Source organism: Erythranthe guttata, chromosome 14 (genome assembly GCF_056151865.1).
Source record: "Erythranthe guttata isolate IM_541 chromosome 14, IM_541, whole genome shotgun sequence".
Classification (NCBI taxonomy): Eukaryota; Viridiplantae; Streptophyta; class Magnoliopsida; order Lamiales; family Phrymaceae; genus Erythranthe; species Erythranthe guttata.
This window is the reverse complement of record NC_142546.1, coordinates 17,893,527-17,917,576: the sequence shown is the minus strand read 5'-3', so window position 1 is coordinate 17,917,576 and position 24,050 is coordinate 17,893,527. Positions and strand designations below refer to the sequence as shown.

The 24,050-nt window shown below is 33.5% G+C and overlaps 3 protein-coding genes and 1 non-coding gene across 5 annotated transcripts; 1 reads left to right on the top strand and 3 right to left on the bottom strand.

Annotated features, from left to right (window-relative positions):
- Positions 1 to 757: 757 nt before the first annotated feature.
- On the bottom strand, positions 758 to 1,488 carry LOC148765337 (nuclear transcription factor Y subunit B-4-like). The gene has a single exon (XM_088813588.1). It carries the CDS (start codon positions 1,362 to 1,364, stop codon positions 930 to 932), a length of 435 nt encoding a protein of 144 aa, XP_088669714.1. The 5' UTR covers positions 1,365 to 1,488; the 3' UTR covers positions 758 to 929.
- A 6,219-nt stretch (positions 1,489 to 7,707) lies between these two features.
- Positions 7,708 to 9,671, bottom strand: LOC105967362 (S-adenosyl-L-methionine-dependent methyltransferase). Its single transcript, XM_012991963.2, has one exon. The coding sequence runs from the start codon at positions 9,308 to 9,310 to the stop codon at positions 7,904 to 7,906; it is 1,407 nt and encodes a 468-aa protein (XP_012847417.2). The 5' UTR covers positions 9,311 to 9,671; the 3' UTR covers positions 7,708 to 7,903.
- Positions 9,672 to 17,866: 8,195 nt separating this feature from the next.
- Positions 17,867 to 20,797, top strand: LOC105967361 (Photosystem II reaction center PsbP family protein). Of its 2 annotated transcripts, none has more exons than XM_088813797.1 (4): positions 17,867 to 18,308; positions 18,422 to 18,632; positions 19,517 to 19,827; positions 20,641 to 20,797. In XM_088813797.1, the coding sequence occupies exons 1-3, from the start codon at positions 17,990 to 17,992 to the stop codon at positions 19,824 to 19,826; spliced, it is 840 nt and encodes a 279-aa protein (XP_088669923.1). In that variant the 5' UTR covers positions 17,867 to 17,989; the 3' UTR covers position 19,827; positions 20,641 to 20,797. The 2 variants fall into 2 exon arrangements, with proteins under 2 accessions (XP_088669923.1, XP_088669922.1); XM_088813796.1 differs by having other exon boundaries at positions 17,879 to 18,312; positions 18,402 to 18,632.
- Positions 20,798 to 23,350: 2,553 nt separating this feature from the next.
- Positions 23,351 to 23,432, bottom strand: TRNAS-AGA (transfer RNA serine (anticodon AGA)). The gene has a single exon. It is a non-coding gene; the product is annotated as a tRNA-Ser (tRNA).
- Positions 23,433 to 24,050: the final 618 nt, after the last annotated feature.

Below are 24,050 nucleotides of genomic sequence, written 5' to 3'. Positions count from 1 at the left end.
AACAAATTCAAGACAACGAGAAAGCATAGTTCACGACGGCAGCCACAATTTATTTATTTTATTTTTCGATTTTTTTTTATAATTATTTAAATTTGGGGTAGCTTTTTTGTAATTTTCAGACTTAAACCAAACGGTGTTAAGGTCAAGTGTCTGAAAACTAAAGACGAGGGCCACATTGAGACAATTTTTCAAGTGCCGGAGGCAAATCGATGGAATAGAGAGTAGAAGGGGATAAAGTGATATCGAGCCAAAGTACAAGGAGGGAAAGTGGAATTTACCCTTAATTATATTAACCGGAAATTAGATGTTACACCTGGTTATTTATATCGGGTGGATTTGAACCGTACATAGATTTCATTAAATAACTACCTACTAAACACACATACACATGGATGTTTATAATTATGTATAGATTTACTGTTCAAATCAACCCTGTATAAATAACCATGTGCAACATCTAAGTCCCCTATATTAACCATTAATGAAAGGTAAACAATCAAGAATATATCTAGTCCCGGCTTATTTTTCATGGGCTGCATACAATAATGAATGCTGACAACGGTTTTAACTAGTGAAGAACTTGTTGATGCGGTAGAGCAAAAGCTAATTTTCGTACTTAAAATTTAAATACTAAACTTGCTTAATGGCAAAATTAAATTAATTTAATTAGAAAGAATATTATTGCTTCGTGATCTTCCCTTCTCAAAATGCTTTACACAGCTAAAATGAAACTAGAGTCTAGAGATATATATATATAAATAAAATTATTTAATACAACTTAATGTTGTATTAGTCATTTTGATTCCATAAATATATAAAACATACAAGAGGGCTTAGTGTTGCAAAAACAAATGAAAAAGTGGCCTTTAAAAATTACTTTTCACCATTGTCTGAAGAATAGTTGTTCTTTTTGAAGATAATATATATGTTCAATAGGGTTTGCTTGAGGATGTTCCTCCTCTCTCTAGAATCCCAAAATCATAAGAAGGGGCTGAAATATCTCCACGAATGTTGCTTTCTTCATCTTTCTCTTCACCTTTATAAGCCTTACAATTGTTATTTTGGTTAGCATTTTCTCTCTCAAACCCCCTAAAGTTTTGCAAGTACCTTACCATTGCCTCTGAATAGTTGTCGAATCCGAGTGAACTCAAAGCCCAACATATGTCGTCTCCGTTCACCGTCTTGCGGTTCTCTTTGTGACATCGATCAGATGCTTCGCCGGTCACAAAACATATGAACTCCGATGCACATTGTTGCATTCTCTCTTTTGCTTCTCTCGAAATCTTTGCACTTGGTGGGAGGATCTTCTTCATCATCCGCCCTACGTTGGCTATTGGGAGCATTTTTTCATGTTCGTCACTCATTTTCAAGACTACAGATCTGAGAAAATATTTTTTCGGTTTTTTTTGTTTATATAAGAGGCATAAATGTCGCTTTTTCGTATTATATTGATTATTTATACTGATCTAGGCATGTTCGTGGAGATCACGCAGCAATATTCACTTCATGTGTGATAATTATCTACGATATAAATTATTTTATTAGTATCTCGCAGCTGCAGTTACAGAGGTAATTAAATATATATGTATTTAAGTCTATAGTAGTGGCAAATGCATTATTTGGATGGTCTCATAGATGCATGACTTGGGTATCACTAAAAGTACCCTTTTTTGTTAGTATATTCAAATTATTTCACTTTGTTTTACCTGTGAGAGTTGTTTAAGCTATATTATGGACTATTTAAAGAGTCTTGTACTATACCCAAAATTGACCCATAATTTGGCGGGTCCGGTTCCGGGTCCACGGTCAACAGGCTAGTCCGTGCGTCGGGGTGGGTCGGTCAACGGGGCAGGTATATGAGTCGGGCCCGGGGCAAAATGGATCCGCAGCCGTGTCTATCTTAGCTTGTACGCCTAAACACTTTGCAGTTTTACACCTTGACATTGTTTACTAGAGATAATAAATCAATTTGTATAGTACTAAATTTTAACCTAATTAATATTGATGCCAAAAATGTATAACTTTGTGCAGCTAGGGCATCTTAATTAATCTAAAAAAGATTAAACCTTATATTGCAAATAACATGAAACTTATCAAAACGTATACCTCAAGTTGCATGTATTAATTATTTTAACTCAATAAGCAACTACATCTAGAATAAATCATCAACCTTTTTTTTTTGGTAAAACCAAAGGCTTTTAACGAATTAATAAAAACCCTAAAAAGGAGTTTAAGTTGATAATGGTGTACTAATAAATGTGGTCCCCACATGTAATCTCAAATCTCTTACACTCCCACCAATGTCTATAGCATACTATAATATTGTTCCTAAAGTTTGAAATGAATGGACTGTGTTGATGCACGTATGCTTATTATTAAACTATAAAACCTACTTTAATTTCTTATTACGAATTGGGTTTTCTTGCCATTCTATTTGGGAGCAAAGCTAGCTTTAATTTCCATTAAATGAGTTGAATTATTGAGCCATGTTTTTCATTAGATCATTTATGTTGTTGCTCACCGGTGGTCAATGCTAGTCACCAACGGCGTTAATTAATTTTTTTTTTTCAGAACATTTTGGCCACGCTAGAAACAACTAATTATTGTGATTGATAGTGAAATTAACTATATTACTGTTTAACACAATAATATTAATATATTACTATCTAGCACAATAATATTAACACAACAAAATCACTGTGTTACATTGTGTAGCACATTAATTATATGAAGAATAGAATTGAAGAAAAAGAGAATTAGGTCTCTGACGTATATTATTGATATATATTATTGATATATATAGTAACATGTAGAAAACCTTAACCTATTACACAAAGTAACTAAGAGATATATCTGCCAAGATTATACAAGACATATCTACAAGAATAATTTAATATAATAAATAATATTAATCATATACGCTAATATTAATATTATTGTATTGACCAGTCAACAAAGACAAACAAAATAAAAAGCTAAAAAATTAATATTGTCTTGGTGACAGTATTATTAATGTCAACCACCATAACATTAGTGAGGTTAACAATAATAACTAGAGTAAACTGCAAATACTACCCCTGTGTTATCTCGAAATAGCAAAAACCCCCCTGTGATAAATAAACTAGCAAAAACCCCCCTGTGAAATTTAGTCAAAGGCATAATCCCCCCTAGCTGATTTTTTAGACTTGAAATGACAAAATTGTCCCTCAAAATGTATTTATATATATACATATTATATGTATATTTTTTTCTTTTTAATTTATTTGTTTAGAAATTAAAAAAAATAGTAAACAACTAAATTGATTATTTTTCAAATAAAATAATTAAAATATTTATAAAATATAAGAATTTATTAATTGCAAGACTCCAGGGGTATTTGTGTCTTTTTATACCAAGTCAACCCTCAAATAGTTCCATAGGGGGGTTTTTGCTATTTAAATAATTTCACAGGGGAGGTTTTTGCTAGTTTATTTATCACAGGGGGGTTTTTGCTATTTCGAGATTACACAGGGGTAGTTTTTGCAGTTTACTCATAATAACTAATATGACTGTCAACTACAGTCAAAATTACACTACTAATATTATTATGTTAGCCCTTCAATAAAGCAAATTAAACAAAAAAAAAAAAAAAAAAAAAAAAAACTAAAAGATTAATATTGTTGTGGTTGAGAGTACTATTACTGTCGACCACAATAATATTAGTAAGATTGACAGTAATATGACTATCAACCACAATATTATTATAATACAAGACAATAATTTTAGGGTAAATTACAAACACCCCCCTGAGGTATGACCAAATTACAAAAACACCCCTCTTGTTTGGATAATTACAACCACCCCCCTCAACTCATCAAATTTAGTGGAATCTTCGAGATTATATGGAATATTATCACTTTTGTACCCGTTTTATCCCATTCAAACTCTACATTATGAAGCAAGATGACCATAATATGTGATTTTTAGCTTGTATATATCAGTTTGTGGTGCATCGGAAACTGTATTTTTTACACAAAGAGTACAAACTAGAGCACATTTCACGGAATCTAGATGACTATGTTGAATTTGGCACCATAAAGGTAAGAAAAAATCATAGTTGAGGGGGGTAGATGTAATTATCCAAACAAGAGGGGCTTTTTGTAATTTGACCATACCTCAGGGGGGTGTTTGTAATTTACCCATAATTTTATTACGTTTACTGGTCAACAAGCAAACAAAATAAAAAATTCAAAAAAGTAATAACATTGATGTAGTTGACAATATTAATGTGTTTACAGTAATTTTACTGTCAACCACAATAATATTATTGTCACAACAACTCTACTGGCATGAGATCTTTTAGAAAAACTCAAGAGAAAAACTACTTAGATTGACCCATATTAGACAAGATCATATAATGTGGAGGTTGTGCTATCACGTGACCCCTGACAGTGGTATCAGAGTCACGGCCCAACCATAACCATCATGGCCCAACCTTAACCATGTTGTCAAAATTGCTGGAATCTTGGTGTTGAACAAATATGGTGTGCTCCCGGTGCGCAAATGGCAGGCAGCTCGAAGAGCTCCAGATGGAAGGTTCGGTGTTCCTTTGTTCGAGACTCGGTGGGCCGAACAAAGATGTTGTGAGCCTCAAGGCGCAAAATTTAGGGAAGATTCCATGGTCCTTTATGGTCCAACCTATCTGGTTCTTTGTTCGACGGGGGATTGTTGAGCTGCAAATATAGTCTCATATTGGTTTAATACGGGAATGATCATGTATTTATAACGAGAGGATAACAACTCTATCGGTATGAGGCCATTTGGGAAAACCTCAGAGCAAACCAGTTGAGTTTGACTCGAATTAGACAATATTATACCAATATAGAGTTTGTGGTCAACGAGGGGCGCAGTCAGCAGCAACTGTGACAGGGGAAAAAAAATCAACGCCGATCTCCAGCGGCGGAAAACAAATGACCTAAAAAAAACGTTAAAATAAAAAGGTCAAAAACAAATTTTAATTGTCTAAATTAATTTAATTAAAGTTATAGTATGATTACAATTAGGGGTGTAAACGAGTCGAGCTCGAGCCGAGCTCGCCTCTTTTGGCTGGCTCGAGCTCGAGCTCGAGTATATTTTGTCGAGCTCGAGCCCATTGTCTTTTTTTTTTTTTTTTCATTTTAAATATTTTTTTAATTATTATTTTATTATTAAAAATTATTTAAAAAAATAAAAAATAAAAACTAAATTGTAATTATATATATTTTTAATATTTGTATTTATTTCTATAATATTTTACATTATTATACATTATTTAAATAAAAATAACATATAAAAAATAAAAAATAATAATAATAAATCCGGCTCGCGAGCCGGCTCGCGAGCTCATGAACAACTGAAAACCAGCTCGAGCTCGGCTCATCAAAAAGCTCGAGCTCGGGAGCTCGAGCTCGAGCTCGAAAATCTCGAGTTCGAGTTCGAGCTTTTTACGAGCCGGCTCTTCGAGCTCACGAGTCGGCTCGGCTCGTTTACACCCCTAATTACAATTAGAAATTTAGTTAGGGGATTAAGGGTAATTTTGAGTTTTGATTAAATGAATTGAGTTTTCATGCCATTCTATTTGTGAGCAAAGCCAGCTTTAATTTTCATTTGATGAGTCGAATTCGTGAGCCATGTTTTTCATTAGACCATGCATTTATTTATGTCAACAGTTGTTAATTTTACTCCCCCTCTTTTAATTAATTTTCTATTGGGAACTATCTTTGTAATTTTTCATTGTACAATCTCATTTAGCTTTCGTACACCGGAAAAATAATAGGGGTATTTGTGCATAAGCCATAACCAACCATTTTTATTATTCTAGGTTTAGAGACTATATATCTTTCATCAATAAGCACATCCCTTTAATATTTATTATAATTAAAGCAAATATTCATGTACAAAATCACCCCCAACCCTTTACAAATTACACCTAATATTCTAGGTTGTATTGCTGGAACACGTGTCGCATTGACACGTATCGCATTCTAAAGGGGTATCTCATATAAGTCGTGTTCTTGGGATCTCACGGTAGAATATATTAGAATAAAAAATCAAAAAATATTGCAGACCGTTGCAATTAAAGATAGATACTTGAACAATATTACAATTTAGAAAAAAAAAAAAAAAAAACAAATATCCCATACCATATGTCTTAGAACTAACATAAACTGTCAATATACCAAAAATAAAAATAAAAAATTCCAAAATACTATAATAATAAATGAGAATTAAGAGACATGACAATTGTCTTGCTCACAATTTAGCGTCCTTGCATGTTTCAGACTACGTTGAAGGGACTTTCTTACCTTCTCATTTGGCCGTGAGTACCTAATATATTCTGGATTTGTTTTAAAAAGAAAATGAGAATTAAATATGAATTTGAAACTAAAATAAAAATACTAATGAAGCAAAGAAAATAAATAATAAATATATAAAGTTTGTTCGCCTTAACTATCCGACCCCAACAGACTTTTAGCATATTACCATCTAACAACCGATTCAACTATAAATGGATTGATTAGACACTATCAGTGGTCAACCCAACTTAAATCAGCCGGCGGTGGTTAGTGGTTGACTATCAACCTATTTTATAGGTCGAAAATGAATTAATCGTTGGGTAAAATGAAACCATAGTCAACCATAGTGAAAACTCAAAAAGTAAATGAATGAATTTTACACATAAGCTACTAAAGAGATTCTCCAATCATTAACTATAAACACCTCAATACCTTTATTTGTTTAAACTTTAAAATATGTTAATTATACTAGTGATCTCTAACTTGAGCGTTGGAAATAAATTATTATTTTGTTTTTGAACTTATTGTTCGTGGTAATAGATCGGTTTATCCCTATACTTTACTTAATTGCACTTGTGGTGTAGGATCGACTAACAGAAAATCTTCCTCTTGTTCAATGCAAATCCGAGGATCTACCAAACTAAACTGAATTACCATCTCAAAAAAAAAAAAAAAAAAAAATCGGTCTAGGCTTATGTAATATTTTATAAACATAAACGAGTGATCAGTGGGGAAGTCAGTGTAGAGCTAGGGGCATCATGGCTATAATTTATTGTTTTGTATTGTGCTTTTATAATTTTTAACAATTGAGTTTATGTTAAAAATAAAACTAATTGTATTTAACTGAAGAAAACAAACAAAAATAATAAAGGCGTGTAACAGGTTGGGTTAGGAAGTTACGAATTGTAGCTCGAAATCGAGGACGACTCCATTCTCAATTGAAAAACATTCCACTATATTATATCTTTATATTTATTTAGTTCACCTAATTTTTCTAATTTAGTCCACCAAAAAATCAAATTAATTCAAAACAAGTCCTAAAAGTTTTTTTTTTTCTTTTCCTATCTTCTGGTTTTATCACTAAAAAAAACAAAATCCTAAATTTTTTTTCGAGGGCTCTGCGCTCGAACTCCCGAAAATTTAAACCTACCCTGTAACAAAATCTTACACTCACCACTTTTAAAACAATCATTATTGTCATTAACTTTTTTTTTACGTTATTTTTAATGTACATTTGCCCCACCCCGCGGTAATAAAATCCTAGCTTCGCCACTACGAGTGATCTCTTAACAACAATGTTGTACCCCTAGGTAAAAGGAATCATAAGCTTAACATTCAAGCATTCATCACAAAGAACCATAATATTTCATATTCAAGGACAACTCATTAACATAATCAAAGAAATCAAATACTTGTTATACTTGTTATGTTGTTCTGCAAAACATATAGATGCAAAACATATGCAGTTAATTAGTCCTCGAATACAAGAGAAGAAAACGAATTCAAAACGTCCTCACTATCTATACCTATAAGTTATAACGAAACCAAATTAAAAAAAAAATATGGAAAATTATACTCATCTCGGAATATTACAAAGATCTCGGAGGCTTCTCGAGCAATGCAGAGAGAAAGACTTCGTCGTCAGACTTGGCAGCAATTGTCCACTTATGTTTTCTATACCTGAACTGCAAAAACATGTACATGTAATCATCCAAATCTTTCCGCTTACAAAAGAACCGATCGACCCACAGCAATCCACCGGGCCTCAAAACCCGATCCCAATCGAACAATATGAAATCCAGCAACTGCAAATCGATCCAACCGTCCATAAATCCAGCGGTGTGGATCAAATCCATCGAGTTATCGAAGAAAGGCAGCCGTTGGTTCAAAGTTACGTACAGAGGAATCAACCCCCTTAGAGCAATCGTCTCACTAAACGGGGCCCCCAAATTCAACGCCGTGGATACAATAGTCACATTCTCCTCCCTCATTCTTGCAGCGAAAGTACCCGTTCCGATACCGAAATCGAGCCCGATTCTTACTTCCCCTGGTTTTACTGCTAATACGTCTTTAATTGAAAAATCGATCGGTAAAGAAGTGTTGGTCGTTACCCATTTGAGCTTTTCTTTTTCCATTTCGAAACAACCGGTGCACTTGGAGTAACCCCTTTTCGTGTTTTTGCTAGACAAGCACTCGAAGTTTCTGCATTGATAATTGCTCCACCTCACGTTTCTTCCTTCGGGTATTCTCCAGAGGGACTCGTTTATCGAGTAAGGCCTTAAGTAGAGTTTAGAGGCTCTAGTCAAGCATCTTCTCCTAGGCAACGGGTCGCACCCGCGAATCATGAGCTTTTGCCCGAAAATCCAATCGTCTTTACAGTACGACCCGACATCGTAATCCATGTACTCCTCCAATTCGGTTTTCATCGTCACGCAAGCGTGACCGATTGTGTTGTACACTTTTTCCGTACCGTATATGTTGATCTTGCCCGCTCGGTTCTCCTTGGGGGTTATGTACTTCCGAATCTCTTCGACTACGAAAGTGTTGATTAGAGGGTCCTCGACGAGGGTTTCGTTTTTGTTGGGATCGATTTTCGGCAGGCGAATTTGCCGGAGGGCAATGTGGGCATTGTAGAGTGGCCTAATCACCTCGATCTCCAAGAATCTCTTGTACTCCAATCTTGAAATGTTGCTTCTGTGGAGTTTATCTTTGTTCTTGTCCATTTCTTGAACGGTGGATTCGAGCTTGTCTTGAAGAGTTTCCAACTTGCTCAGCACTTCCTCGACACGGGAAGTGAGTGCGGCGAGATCAAAGTTGTTTTCGTAGTTCACAACGTTGTTGAACTTGTTCGAGCCGTAGAAATGCCGGCATATGTCGTCGTTGTGAAGGAAAAAACCAGCAGAGTAGAACATGAATAATGTCGATATGCTGGCGATAATTACAAGCCCACCCAACATGATTTGAAGCCACCCCATTATCCTCCCTAATCTCGCCATGCTTTTTGCAAGCCACAATCAAGAAACCAAAATTTTCAGAACCAATCAACTCTAGAAACAAACCACACAGACAAACTCAGCTACGCATTTCATCGAACACATGGTGTGCAAAAACTTACAAGTTTCCTCTCAGCTTCTCTCTTTGTTTGTTTTTCTTTAATTTAGGCAGATGGGCGGTTGGGGAAAGGGATTTGTTACCATTTTTCGAAGGATTCAACATAGGGAAAATTTGAAAACAAAAAAAAAATAGTGAAAAATGCAGCACCTTAATTGGCTTTAGAGCTGGAAATCCGTAGATTGTAAGCGTAAGAGTTGAAAGGGCATCGTGAATGGAAACAAAAAAATAATGAAGACAAGCAAGCTGACAAAGTAGGAATATATATATATATATATATATATATATATATATATATATATATATATATATATATATATATATATATATAATATAATATGAACAGTTCACATGTATTTTACTTGCAAAACAAATCATGGTTACCGTGACTACCTATGGCAGTATTCTTTTTTTTTTTTTTGATTAACCTATGGCAGTATTCTACCATAGCATTATTACATGATACTTATTAAACTATATATACATTGGAGTTTAGTTAAGTCAATTTTTTTTATGTTTTAAAAAAGAAAGACCTCCGATGAAGGTGGGGTTGGGCTGCAACCTCAAAATGTCTATCGATAAAAAATCTAACCGGTAGATAAATAATTTTAGGCAAAATGCTACATCCTGACGAATATCAACTGCCAAAAAATAAAATTTATCAAAAATAGAATAACATATGCAGAACAGACGGTCCAAAATTATCTGGTCAACCGTCAAACCAATAAAATTATCGATTTTTTTGTAAATCAGAAAAAAAATGAGATACATTATAAAAGAAAGTTACCGTCACAAAAATATGAAATAGGAAGCTCATTAGGAGGGATAATCCCAATTCTACAAATAGAAATTGGCAGAAATATTTTAGCTTTAATGGATGATGCGGTGCGGTACATATAAAATGGTAGTTAATTTATAAAATATAATGTTCGTTACGGTACAGTATTATCGTGGTATTAGAAATTCAATACTGCTACAGTACCGCAATATAGTGATGCGGTACTAATATTGTACCGAACACATTGGTAACCGTTCTTTTGGTAATATTGTAGTAATTTGTAGATTCACTTGTACAAGTTGCTGCACTACTTTTTATCCTAGTCTTTCATTAAAAATAAAATAAAAATAATGCAATTACTGCATGGGTATAACGAGTTGGTGGTTAAATGTGAAGTCGCCGTTGACAATATGAACATGGTGGCGCCGCCATATTTGGTGGAACTGGACATTCAATAATCGAAGACCGGCTCATAATACATTTTTTTAAGAATGTATATATAAAGACTTTAATATTCAAGTTCACGTTGACCTGTTGTTGAGCATTTATTTTTTTAAATGTAATGCCTACGACTTTAGGGAAAAGAACAAAACAAATAGGCAAAATTTCGTCTAGAGCCCTTTAATTTTTAAGAGGACAAAATGCATATCGCCCTTAGAAAATTTTCGTTTTTGCATTAACTCGAAAATGAGACTATCACCTATCCAAATATCGTTATAGTTGCACTTTGTCCCAAATAGGATTTTCCGACGTATTTTTTCACCGGTTTTCTCATGTCTATGTCAACTTAAAGGCATTTCCGTCCTTTCACCAATTCCACCCAAATATTAGTATCTTAGAACAAAAAACCCACCCGTTACACAATTCATTACCTTATTTCTAAATAAATAAATAAATAAAAATAGAGTTTTTTTCTCTCAACGCATTCTACAAATTGTCGTCACCAGATTGTAAGAATCTTCAGTTTCTTCTTCGATTACCAGCTATTACGGTGATCCCTCCCATTGATTTAAAAAATATGAGTTGGAAACGGAGTGAAGGAATGCACAAGGAGAACAAAATCAATATGCAATTTGTGTATGAAAATGAATATGTATATGTTATTTCTGCAGGTTCGTATGGTTACACTTTTGTTGCTGAATTTCATCATGCATATAAGGGTTACACTTTTGGAGGCCACACAAGGTTTTAACGAGATCCCCGTTTTAAATGATATAATACATGCTCTTTTGACGTAAAAAGTTAAATAGTAATATTAACAAATTACTTTAGTTTCAAATAAAAAAATAATATTTAATTATACGTCAAATAAACTAATATTCTTCTTATCTTTATATGACATTTGACTTTATTTTCAAATAAAATTAATTGTAATAAAGTATGTTAAAGAAACATGTGTTACATGTCTATGAAAGTTTCATTTTTTTTGCCCCGTCAATATATTAGTATAAGAAAAAAATCTTATTTTTGTTAATAACTGTAATTTATTGTTGAGATACTACGAATATTTGGGTATTTTCATATACATATAAACTATCAATAGAGAATAATTTATTTTATAATTATTCTGATAATTCTTATAACTATATTTTAAATAATAATTAATATTTTTTTGAATAAGTATTAATCTTAATATATATATATATATATATATATATATATATATATATATATATATATATATATATATATATATATATATATATATATATATATATATATATATATATATATTAATATTAGTATTCATGTAATATAATAAAGTATTTGTGGGTAATTTTGTATTTTAACTATTTTAGTACATAAGCAAATAGAATCTTAAATAAAAAAGAGTGGGTGTAAGTTTAAAAACAACTTATAAGCTCCGCAGCTTATGTTTATTTGTTTTAAAAGACCTTTCCTAAAAATAAACCAAACAATATTTAGAGGGTGTTTGGGTAAGCTTATTCTAAACAACTGATAAGCTCTTACATCTGATAAGATGTTTTTAGAGCTGATAAGCTGTTACATCTTATTTTTATGATTAATTTTTTAGAGTGTTTGGATAATGAGCTTATTTCCTATTTTTACTCATTATAAGATCTTAAATAAAAAGGTGGGGTAGATGTACTTATTTAAAAAGATCTTATTTGGTCTCCAAAAGCTTATTTAAAAAAAATTAAGATCTTTTTTAAAAAAATTATCAAACACTTTGGAAGAGCTTATAAGCTCTAAAACATCTTATAAGCTCCTTTTAACATCTTATAAGCTTAGCCAAACAGCCTCTTAATAGCTTATAAGCTCTTAAATATCTTAAAAGATATTTTGAATAGCTTATAAGTGTAGCCGAACAATAAACATGCTCCAAGTATACCATTAGTATCTAATGAATTAAGGGTAGAAACTCAAACGGAATTTCCAAATTCTGTTGGTTCCGATATGAAAATATCCGAATTTGGAACCATTTTTTTAATTTTGATCTCCAAACTTCTGATTACAGATTTTTCTTATTAGTTTTTTAACGGAATTTGAATTGTATATAAAATTGCCGGAAGTTCCAATATCCGATCCGATATATATATATATATATATATATATATATATATATATATATATATATATATATATATATATATATATATATATATATGATCCGCCTAAAACCACATTTGGAATCATTGTAGAGCAGTTTGTGAGCCCGGAACTTAGCCTCTATTGTGCTCAATTTATCCTGCACAAGAATAAAATGGACTGACGCCGGAGTTAGCACTCTAACGGTCAAGTCAGTGATTTGGAGTAATTTTAGGAGTAATGTAGATTAAGAGTTTTTCTTCTGTGTTACCTGGTAGATGTGAACTGGTATTTATAATGTTCTAACCTGAGCCTTGCATAAAAGTCGGGCGCGTAGGCGGGACGACTGCTTTCCCGCCTTTGCCGAACGGCGTTAAACATCATTCCCCTTGGGACGGCTATGACAACCCCTCTCCGGATTTCCCGGATCAGCCTGACTTGGGGAGCTTTTTATCAACGACGGTCTTCAGTCATTCGAGCATTAAATGTCGGTGTCAGGGTATTTAATGCGCCGGTGCAGGTAGGGCTGTGCATTTGGGATCGGGATTTGGGATCTCGTTCCGTCCCGATCGGAATTTTACTATTTGGGACTAAAACTTCGGGAATTGGGGATTACGAGATTCGGGATCGGGATTAGGAACAAATACAGGATCGGGATTCGGGAATTGGTTCAATCCCAATCGGGATATTTTAATCTTGAATTAGGAAAAAAAGAAAAAAAACTAATAAAAACACAAAATATATATATATATATATATATATATATATATATATATATATATATATATATATATATATATATATATATATATATATATATTGTCAAGGAGATGAGAAATCCAATATAAAATATTGTTTCAACTTATTTTTAATTTTTTTAAATTTTATTTGTTTCAAGTTTTGTGGTAAAAATAAATAGTGCAAGAACAATAGTATATATATAATATATTCAAGTTGGTATAGTGTAAAAAATAATACTAATGAAAAAAAAATGCAATATTTCTTAGTTTTTAGGCAAAATATGGGATTCTCGAAATATTTAGGGATACCGATATACCGGGATTTAATAGTATGGGACGAGATTGGATTTAAAATTTCTATCTCGAATCCCGAAAATCCCGAATTCCCGTCCCGAACTCATCCCTAGGTGCAGGCATAAATAATGATTGTCAACTGTAATTAATGCGATGCCTTTTATAGCCGCTAAAAGCCCCCTGGTGGAACCCTCGTGCCCCCTTCGCACGAGCGAGTGACCGGTCCTTAATCCTTGGACATTAGTCTCCTCGGTAGCTTAAGGAGGTGAGGAGTATTTGGGCCTTGGCATTCTCCCCGTTGGGCCTGCTTGGGAAGGTTTTATAGTATATTATTTTAATTTGGGCCAAATGAGGCCTTGCTATTTTGGGACTGGATTCCTTCCGGATCAATATATATATATATATATATATATATATATATATATATATATATATATATATATATATATATATATATATATATATATATATAATTTATATTTGTATAAAATAATTATGATATATATTATATCAAAGATATAAATATCCAATTATGATACTTTATATTTTTAGATCATAGGAACATTTGCAAACTGTTTTTTTATTTGTTATGTTGGCTTTTTTGAACTGTTTTTCTATTCATATTTTGCAAAAACTATGTTGGCTTTGTTGAACAATTTATGTTGTCCTTTTTGTGAATCAAATTCGTTATCGGAAGTAATCTGCTCATCCTAATTTGTGAATTCCATGATTAACATCCGTTTGATTTCATCTGGTCATACCGCTGTACCACAAAATAAACATTGGACCACTTATCTTTAGGGGCATCTGAAAGAAATTTACAAACCTTGAATCCTCCCGTTGCTCTCAACTTCTCCACAACCCTGTCAAATTCTGGTTTAGTAGCAGCATATGCACAATATTCAAACTGTTTAAGGACTGCCTTCCGATGATTCTTGGTAGCACCCATAAATTTATCTATGAGATTCAAAGTTAAATTTTTGTAACAGAATCCATGCACACACTCCGGGAACAAGTTCTTGACCCCTTCAAGAATGACGTAGTTTCTGTCCGAAACAAAGGTGATACGATCCTGGCAAGCTCAGAGATGAAAATTTGGAAGAAGAGAAAGCGAGTGATATTCATGAAGCAGTTTGTATTGGAATTGAGGAATAAAGGCTTGAATCAGGCCTTTAAAGGGTCCTTGTAGAGGAATTGGAAGAAAAAGAAGAGGAGAGTTCGTTGGACAAGCCGAATTCCATCGATCCGAGATTCTCGCCTATCTTGGCAGTTTCACCATTGGAATTATAACACTCTCATTTGATGTCCAATTAAAGTGATTTTAATTGCTGCATAACGCCAACTGAAAGATATACAACTTTCGTGTTTTGAGCAAAGAGAGATTCGAAGTGGAACGTTGTCGAAATCAAGCTTTAAGTGTCTGCACGTACACAGCCAAATGTCTACGCGAGTTTACAAGAGTGGTCGGGAACTCGACTTGAAATCAAGTTATTTAATTTAGTTATGCACGTTTTTATTTTAGGTTTTATTGTTTTTTTTTATTATTTTAGAGTTCTTTTATTGTTACGATTTGCTTTTTATAAGTTTCCTTATTATAGTTTAGGTAGGAGTCATTTTCCTTATGAAAAATGAGTCTTTTTAGGTCTTATAAATATGTTGCCGATTTGGCTTATTTGAATGGACGGAATTTGAATGAATATTTGAGATTATTCTCTCTATTTCTTTAAGAACTTTTAGAACATATCGAAGCATTCGGTGCGTTCATCCCAACTTATAAATCGATCTTTCACAATCGATTATTGCGTCTTCACATGTCAAGGTTCTTGCTTCTTTATAAGCAACGGGTCGCCGTTCTACCTCTTTAATTCCTTGTTTTTTTTGGATGTTTCGATGTTGCTTCCCCGTAAGGTATTGGGTTTCGTAACAAGTTCTATAGGTTTTGTATCAAAAGGCTAGCGTTATGTCCATCCCTGTAGCAACCTTAAATTGTTATAAGAACCAATCCCAGTTGTCGTCTGTCTCTTCACTAACAATTGCGAACGCGATCGGGAATATACCTGCACGTACATTACATGAAATGTAATATTTATATCATAATCTTGTAAATAATTACTAACTACTAATGATCAACCAATGAAAATTACCTCCGTCACCATCTTTTCCCACAATACTTAGTTGAATTCCTTCATGCTTACCCTTAAAAAATGTACCATCAATCATAACGATGGGACGACATAATTTGAAGCCTTACAAGCAAGCAGCAAACGACAAAAACATCGACAAAAGATATTTTTCACCTCATCGATTTCAAGATGGAAAACACTTTCTGGATTTGCACGCTCAACTTCTCGAAAATATGCCTGGAGGTACGAACATGAAACCATGATCGCCAAAAATCTTGTCCCTCCCACCATAGGTAGATCTCCACGACACATAGTATGTTATGTCAAGCCCATAATTTTCATTTATCTATGCTTGAATTCGACGAGGAGTAATGGCCGACATCGCTCGAATATAACCATCAATAAGGTCCATGATTACATCTGAAGTAACCGCTTCTTACTAGCATTTCCGAAAAACATGCCACATCTATGATTGTTGTTGAACTTACAAATGTAGAAGTGATTATTAGACCTGTCTACAAACCAATGTATCTTCCATGTGCATTGCTTGTCATCATTTAATCTACATTAATCAGTTGTCTTCAAATACACATATTCAAAAGTAATGTCCACCGAAAACTTCACAAGCGACTTCCTAAACTCCTCAGTACCACCAGAAAAATCTTGGCCTTTATGTTTAATTAAGTTAGCTCATTCCGCGCTCAACAATCTCTTGTTGTTGTCTGGCTACATGCTTACAACGTTTTGTTGTTCACTAACGACGGCTGCACTATAGTGTTCGACCAATGTTACAATCGGTTGCGCGGTTGCGTTGGGATACAATCACCTGGAATCCTCTATTGCACCAATTCCTCTAAACCTCAACACAAGGGTCACAATGAAATCCATGTACTACACAAACAATAATCGAAGAAATTAAAGGATGTAAAACTTTGTAAATATATATAAATTTATATGTTGTATCTGTTCATTCATGTTACTAACGAGAAAAAAAAAAGATGATCCAATTATGATAATATGAAACATACAGTAGCTATATGACATGTGAGAAAATAATATTTACTACCGTTGTATAAACATGAAAACCACTATGTATAATTGCAAAGTCGCTTTCTTGCTCGGATAAACAACATAACGGTCGAGCAAACAAAACATGTGCATACATTTTAAAATTATTTACCAAGTAATCAACCCACGATAATATGAAATTTACACAAATTGCGAAAACCATGAAAACCACTGTGTATATTTTGTAACGCCGCTTTCCTGCTCATACAATCAGCTCATAATTTCCGGTGTCAAAATTCCCACTACGATGAAACGATACTCTACTGTCAAGGAGCGGGAATCGCCGGTTTGTTTGTGAACGTGTTGTTTTGATATATATGGAATAGATATTACCTATGCTGCACGGACACTTTTAGAAGGTGAAGAGTCCCCGTATCCGATACTTGAACACTTAGACACGCCCGAACACAGCTCGAATACCCGTGTCGTAATTTCGCTAAAAGTAGGACACCCATATCGGGCAGTGTCCGTAATTTTAAAAAAGTTGGGACACGGCTCTTATGTTTTAAGAGAAATTCATAATAAAAAAAAAATACTTATTTTCTATTCTCTGTAATACACATTTCCTTCCATCTACTTTGAGAGCGACAAGGGCGACCACGAACATGAGCAGCAAGGGCGAGCGGTTCTCTTATGCGATTTGGCGACTATAAATATTTTTTTACAACTTATAAATGTACCACTATTTTTTTATAATTTATAAATATACCACTATATTTTTTTATACTTATGCGTATCCCCCACGTGTCCGTATCCTAGTTTTTCAGAAATGCCATATCGCCGTGTCCGTATCCGCGTATCGCCGCAGCATGGATATTACATATTTTTTAATTTTCAATCATAAATATTAAATTAACTTTACTTTTATATTAGAGGTATAATGGTATAGTGAAATATGAACCACGAGTCCAGAACTACTGGATACCCAAATCCAGAACAACCACACACCATCTTCTTTACAATTACAATGCCACCAAATTCAAATTCCCAACTCACCCATTAATTCCAAATATGTTGATGGCCGCTCAACATCTCTCCCTAACGGCCAAACCCAGTTTCACACACCGCACATACGCCACCCAATCTTCCGACGACGGCAAACAGAATCTCCCGCCGCCCGCCGACCAATTCGGCTCGCTCCAGTCCGTATTCCGGCGCCGCCTTCTCACCGGAGTTTCCGCCGCCTCTCTACTGGCCGTCGGCGCCAATTTCGTCGGGGTAACCAGCTTCCTTCTAGGTTTTTCGCCGGAGGCTGCTCGGAATCTCAAGCTCGATGCTCTTTATCCGGTCGGTGGATACAGCCGCTACATAGATACGAACGAAGGATTCGGTCAGTAAGTGCTGCTGCTACTCTGAATATATTGGGTTTTTTTTTTTTTTCATTTTGTTTGTTACTATTTTTCTTCCGATAAATTAAAATTAGGGTTTCGATTTTGGAAGCAGAGTTTATATACCCGGAGAATTGGTTGGGGGATCAGACGGTGTTGTATAGAGCCGCCGGAAAGGCAGAGAGGTCGCTGGATCCTCCTCCTCTGGGCGGTGGTGGAGGGCGGCGGAGGAGTTTGAATGAGCCAGCGGTGGCGTTCGGCCCGCCGGGATCGACCGGAGAGCTCAACGTTAGTGTCATTGTGTCACCTGTTTCCATTGATTTCTCGTAAGCGCTTCTAATTCGTCGCATTCATGATTTATTTGAAATGCATTATAATTGATTCGAAACTGCGTAATTGGCAAATGTATTTCGTTTCATTCTAAATTATTAAGCTACAATTGGTCCTTTTATGCAAGGGTAAATATGTCCGTCGGAGTGGCTAATTTAAATTCGGTAGTAGTCCAGAAGAGTGAGTAAAAGTTTGATATGGATAGGTAGAAATATAATGAATTTCCCGAATTCTGTATAAAATCAGTGTTTTCAGTTTTCACTCGTTTGTATCTATAATTTGATTTGTAGTCTATGAAATTATGTGGTGCCATCAAGAGAAAGAAAGATAAACAGGACTTGAATTAGATTCGAAGCTCGTATATTTATTTTTTCTTGTGTGTGTTTTTCTCACTACCACGCAACTACCACGCAAGACAAGCATAAACGAGCATTTGATTATGGGGATATAGATAGTATATAATTTCAGTAAGGGGACTATGAAATTTTCGTCTTTTGAACAAGATTACTGGGATGATGACTGGAAAGTGTATAACTGACATACCAATCGGAAAACTGTATTTCTTATAATTCCTAATCTTAAATAAAATCTCGTATTGAGAAAAAATGTATTCCCAAATTGCTCTCATGAATCTAGAAAAGAATCATCTATCTTCTTTGGCAGTGGTTAATCGGCTCATACTGCCAAAAATTCGATTCATCGAACGTCAAATGCGAAAGCAGCATACCTTTTATTTTTTTTTCATCTTGTTGTAATTTCCACATAATCGTAGAACAATACATGTTTCTGAAAAATATGCATGCACACACGGCCCCCTTTATGACATTATGTAAAGTTGAATAATACGTCATGATATTCGACAAAAAAAAATTATTTTCAGGATTGAGGCATTCGGAGGAGCTGAGGAGGTGGGAGAAGCTGTCGTTCGGAAAATCACCAAATCGGGAAAAAGCATGGATATAAAAGGCGAATTGATACGATCGAATTTGAGAGAGGATTCGTTGAAAAAGGTGAAATATTACGAGCTTGAATTCGGAGTTGAGAGCACAAATTTCAAGCGGCATAATGTAGCAGTGTGTTGTGCCAGAAACGGGAGATTGTTTACGTTGAATGCACAGTCCCCGGAATCCGCTTGGCCCCAATTTAAGTCACAGTTTTATACAATTGCCGACTCTTTCAATTTAGTCTAAGGCCTTGTTTGATTGCTCTTAATGAGCCTCTTAATCACTAATTTGCTGAATCGGTAAGCAATTGGAATATTAAGTGCGTTTGATATTAATGACTGAATGGTTCCAAAATGCTCTTAACTATTCAGTCCAAAAGTTGGTGCTGACCGAACAAGTGCTACATCTGAAGCAAATTTGCTCATAATTATCCTTTAATAAACTCATATATTTCCACATTAACCTCATGTCATAGCCCAACACACTACCACTTTTCTTCTTTAACAAAATTACCATTGCACAACTTCCAACTTTTTTACTCCATAAATAAGTTCTATCCTTTTTTCTTTCATTTATCTTAATAAAGTCAAATTATGTATTAAAATAAAAGGTAATTGGAATATATTTTATTCTTGTCAATTTTAGTGAATTTAGTATATTTTCATGTTTTAAGTTAATAAGTATTACTATTACCGCCTTTAGTTGCTTAGAGATTACTTTTTAAATTTGTTTGGCTTCTATATTTCGTATTTATATTATAATAATGTTAAATACTTGATATTTTAATACATATAGAGATGTTTGCCGAAATTTCATAATTTGTTGATTAAGTTAATCATGCTAAAGGAATTATATTTATACATATATGTTACTCATTAACAAATACTACAGTATTTGACCAAGGATATAACAGTAAAATAATATTATTCAGACGACATAACTTCAGCCATCAAATGAGCTTAATGATTCAGCATTCAGTATCCAGGCATAACTCTTAGTCATTCAGATGTGTATTCAGCATTCAGCATTCATTGCTTAATGTTATCAAACAGAGCCTAAGTTGATGACCAATCAAGAAACATATTGGTTAATATAGAATTTATTATATCTATAGAGCCAAATTTTGTAGTCACGAAGGCTAGATTCAAAATAGTTGGTGAAAGTTAACAATTCTTATTGGATTATCAATTTTTTTTTTTTTTTTGCGCTAAAACAAATACCAATTCATTTTCTTTTCAATACCATTAAAATAAAATAAAATAAAAAAATATATGATAAATAGGTAATAATGCTAATATCTTTAATGAAGATCAATACCACACAAACATAAAAAAAAAATATTTTTCCTTTGTTCAATACCACAACACAATACTCTCACACGGTCACACCCTTCTTCTTCTTCACAAATCTTCTAAAAGATCTCAAAATTCAAGGAAATTAAAACCTTACAAAATTCACAAAATGGAGTCATTAGACAACAAAGTGCCAGTTTACATGGAACAAGAACCCGTTAAAGTATTTAGGGTAAATTCCACTTTACCCCTTGTACTCTGCCCAAAAACCATTTTACCCCCTCGTACTTTTAATTTCGTCGATTTACCCCCTTGTACTTGTACAATTTCCCAATACAACCCTCTTCATCAACTTTTTTCGATTTTGACTCTGACGCCATTTGGTCAAGAGTCAAAATATTGACGTAAATATTGAATTTTTTCGATTTTGACTCTCGAGATTAGAAAAGAGAAAGTTTCACACATTCATATATTTTTTTCTTTGCACTGGGTGGAATCGATCAATTTTTTGGTCTTGATTTTTACTAAGTTAGGGGTTCAATTTGGGGATATCTTGGAAGGGGAACTGGTGGGAGAAGAAGAAATGACAATATTGAAGGAGGAGAAACGACGCGTTATAGGCAGTGGCAATTTTGTAATTTACAGAGTTGACCAAATGGCGTTAGAGTCAAAATTGACAAAAAATGAAGAAAAGGGCTGTATTGGGAAATTGTACAAGTACAAGGGGGTAAATCGATAAAATTGAGAGTACGAGGGGGTAAAGTGACTCTCAGGCAGAGTACGAGGGGGTAAAGTGGAATTTACCCAAGTATTTATTCATGTTTTTTTTTTTTTTAAGTTTGGAAGTCAATTTTCAAGTTTTTCTTTCAAACCCATCATCATTTTTCGACACATGTCGAATTTAGCTCAGAATTCGACAAATACAGGCTGAAAATCACATGCGAAACCTAATACCAAATTTAAGAAAAATTCGACCAAATCAAGACAATTCATCAACAATTAATCAACATTCAATGCTCAACATACATATTTCTCTAACAATTTTCCTATATTGGCTAATTAACAACCTTTGAAAGAGATTTCAAAGAGTTTTAAAAATAAAATTTGAAAATCTATTTGGTTCCTTGTCTGGTTGGGGTTTAGTCATGGTTTACGGTGGAGCATGTGGCGTCGCGTCGGCCGAGTTGTGGTTGGGGGAGGGTTTTTTCTTTTCTTTTCTTGGTTTTCAACTAGTGAATAGTTATTTTGACTTATTTTGTATAAGTAATATTCATTAGGGGAGTCTTTGTACTTTGTGGTATTAATCCAAGAAAATTTTGAAAAAAATTTGTCAAAATAAAGTATTCAACTACAAGGTATTGAAGTGAGAAAGTTAAGGTATTTGTTTTAGCCGTCCTGTTTTTAAGGACGTTGTCAAATACCAAATACAACATTACTTCTAACGAAATCCAAATTCCAATAACAACATTACAACTAACAAAATCTAAATTCCAATTAACATTTAACAACAAGTATTTATAACTAATATCATTCTTTTTATGGAAAATACTAAAAAATCCCAAATAAAAACTCATATACCCAAAAAGTCCCAAAAAATATTCTTCTATCCGAGTTTATTGGTTATAGGCTCGCTCGGCTCGTCTATTCTTTCGGGTTTTGGGTTTATGTCAGGTTTGTACCAAACAATTACATACTTTACAATTTTGTAGTCGAACGTGTTCAAAAAATCACAATCGAATACGAAAATCTAGAATATTCATGAAAAGTAAAAAAAGATAAAAACTATAGTCGCATGGTAAAATGAAAACTTTGTTCCATAATATGACCAAAAATGCATAGAGCTCAAAATGAAATAACATAAAACTAGGGGTGAAAATCGGATCGAATGGATCGGGAATGTTTTTTTCGAAAATTTTCAAATTTTTTCGGAAGCTAAAAATAGGTTCCAATTTCCGTTCCAAAAAAATCGAAATTTAAAAATCCATTTCAATTTCTGAATACCTCAGAATCGGCGGAATTTCAGAAATTTCGGAAATTGCATTAATTCTTAATTTTTTTGTTCCCAAATCGGAAATTTCGGAAATTACATTAATTCTTAAATTCTTAAATCCATTTTTTAGCCTTTTTATCTAATATTTTCATAATTTTCCGCCAAAATACAAGAATCCAAAGCAAAGGTCAACAAGATGAAATGTAAACACTTGTAAAAACAACATAATTATTTTTCTATTCATGTTTTGCAAGAATTATGTTTATATATATTTCGGAAATAAAATCGGTTCGGAAATCAGAATTTCCAATAATTTTATATGTAATTTCAATTCCGTTCAAAAAATAATTGGAAAAATCGGAATATCGAAAATTCGAATGAAAAAGAAAAAGTGTTCCAAATTTGGAATTGGCGAAATTTGGAAATTCCATTCCAATTTCCACCCCTACATAAAACCTATATAAATTTACTTGTAAAATTTCAAAATACGTGGACGGCAGGATTCGAACCTGCGCGGGCAAAGCCCACATGATTTCTAGTCATGCCCGATAACCACTCCGGCACGTCCACATTGATGGAAGGCATTTTCCGTTACATGCTATATATAGGTTTAATATTTTTGTTTTCCACTATATGCTCACACAAAACCACAAAAAAAGCAAGACAAGTTTGCAGATGCTGCAGTGGAATGTGTGGGGTGGTAGCATGAGTGAGAAAGTCTAGTATTTATGAAAGAGAGCATATAAGGAAAATATGAATCATTTTTTAAGAATTAAATATTATTTGCAGCAGATTTGCATACTCAAGTTTAGCAAAAATCACAGTATGCATATAGAGATGATTATACTGTGAATCTCATGTGAAAATTATAGAAAATCTGTGTGTGCTGCTGCTTTAATTTTTCTTCAGTACCCCCAAATATTCGTCTTTTGTTTTTATTTTTCATGCTTTAAAATAAACACTAGAAAAAAAAATGGAATTAGTGAGAGTGATACTATCAAAAGTTATCACTAAATACATATATTGAGTGACAACATTTTTATGTTGTCACTAATAACTCGTTTTATTGTCATTTAATCATATTTTACTGTCACTAATAGAAGTGACAATCCCTTTTAATTGTCACTAAAAGAAGTAACAAACCTACTATTTGCAAAACTTTATGTCAAACAAACTAGAAATTTCAAA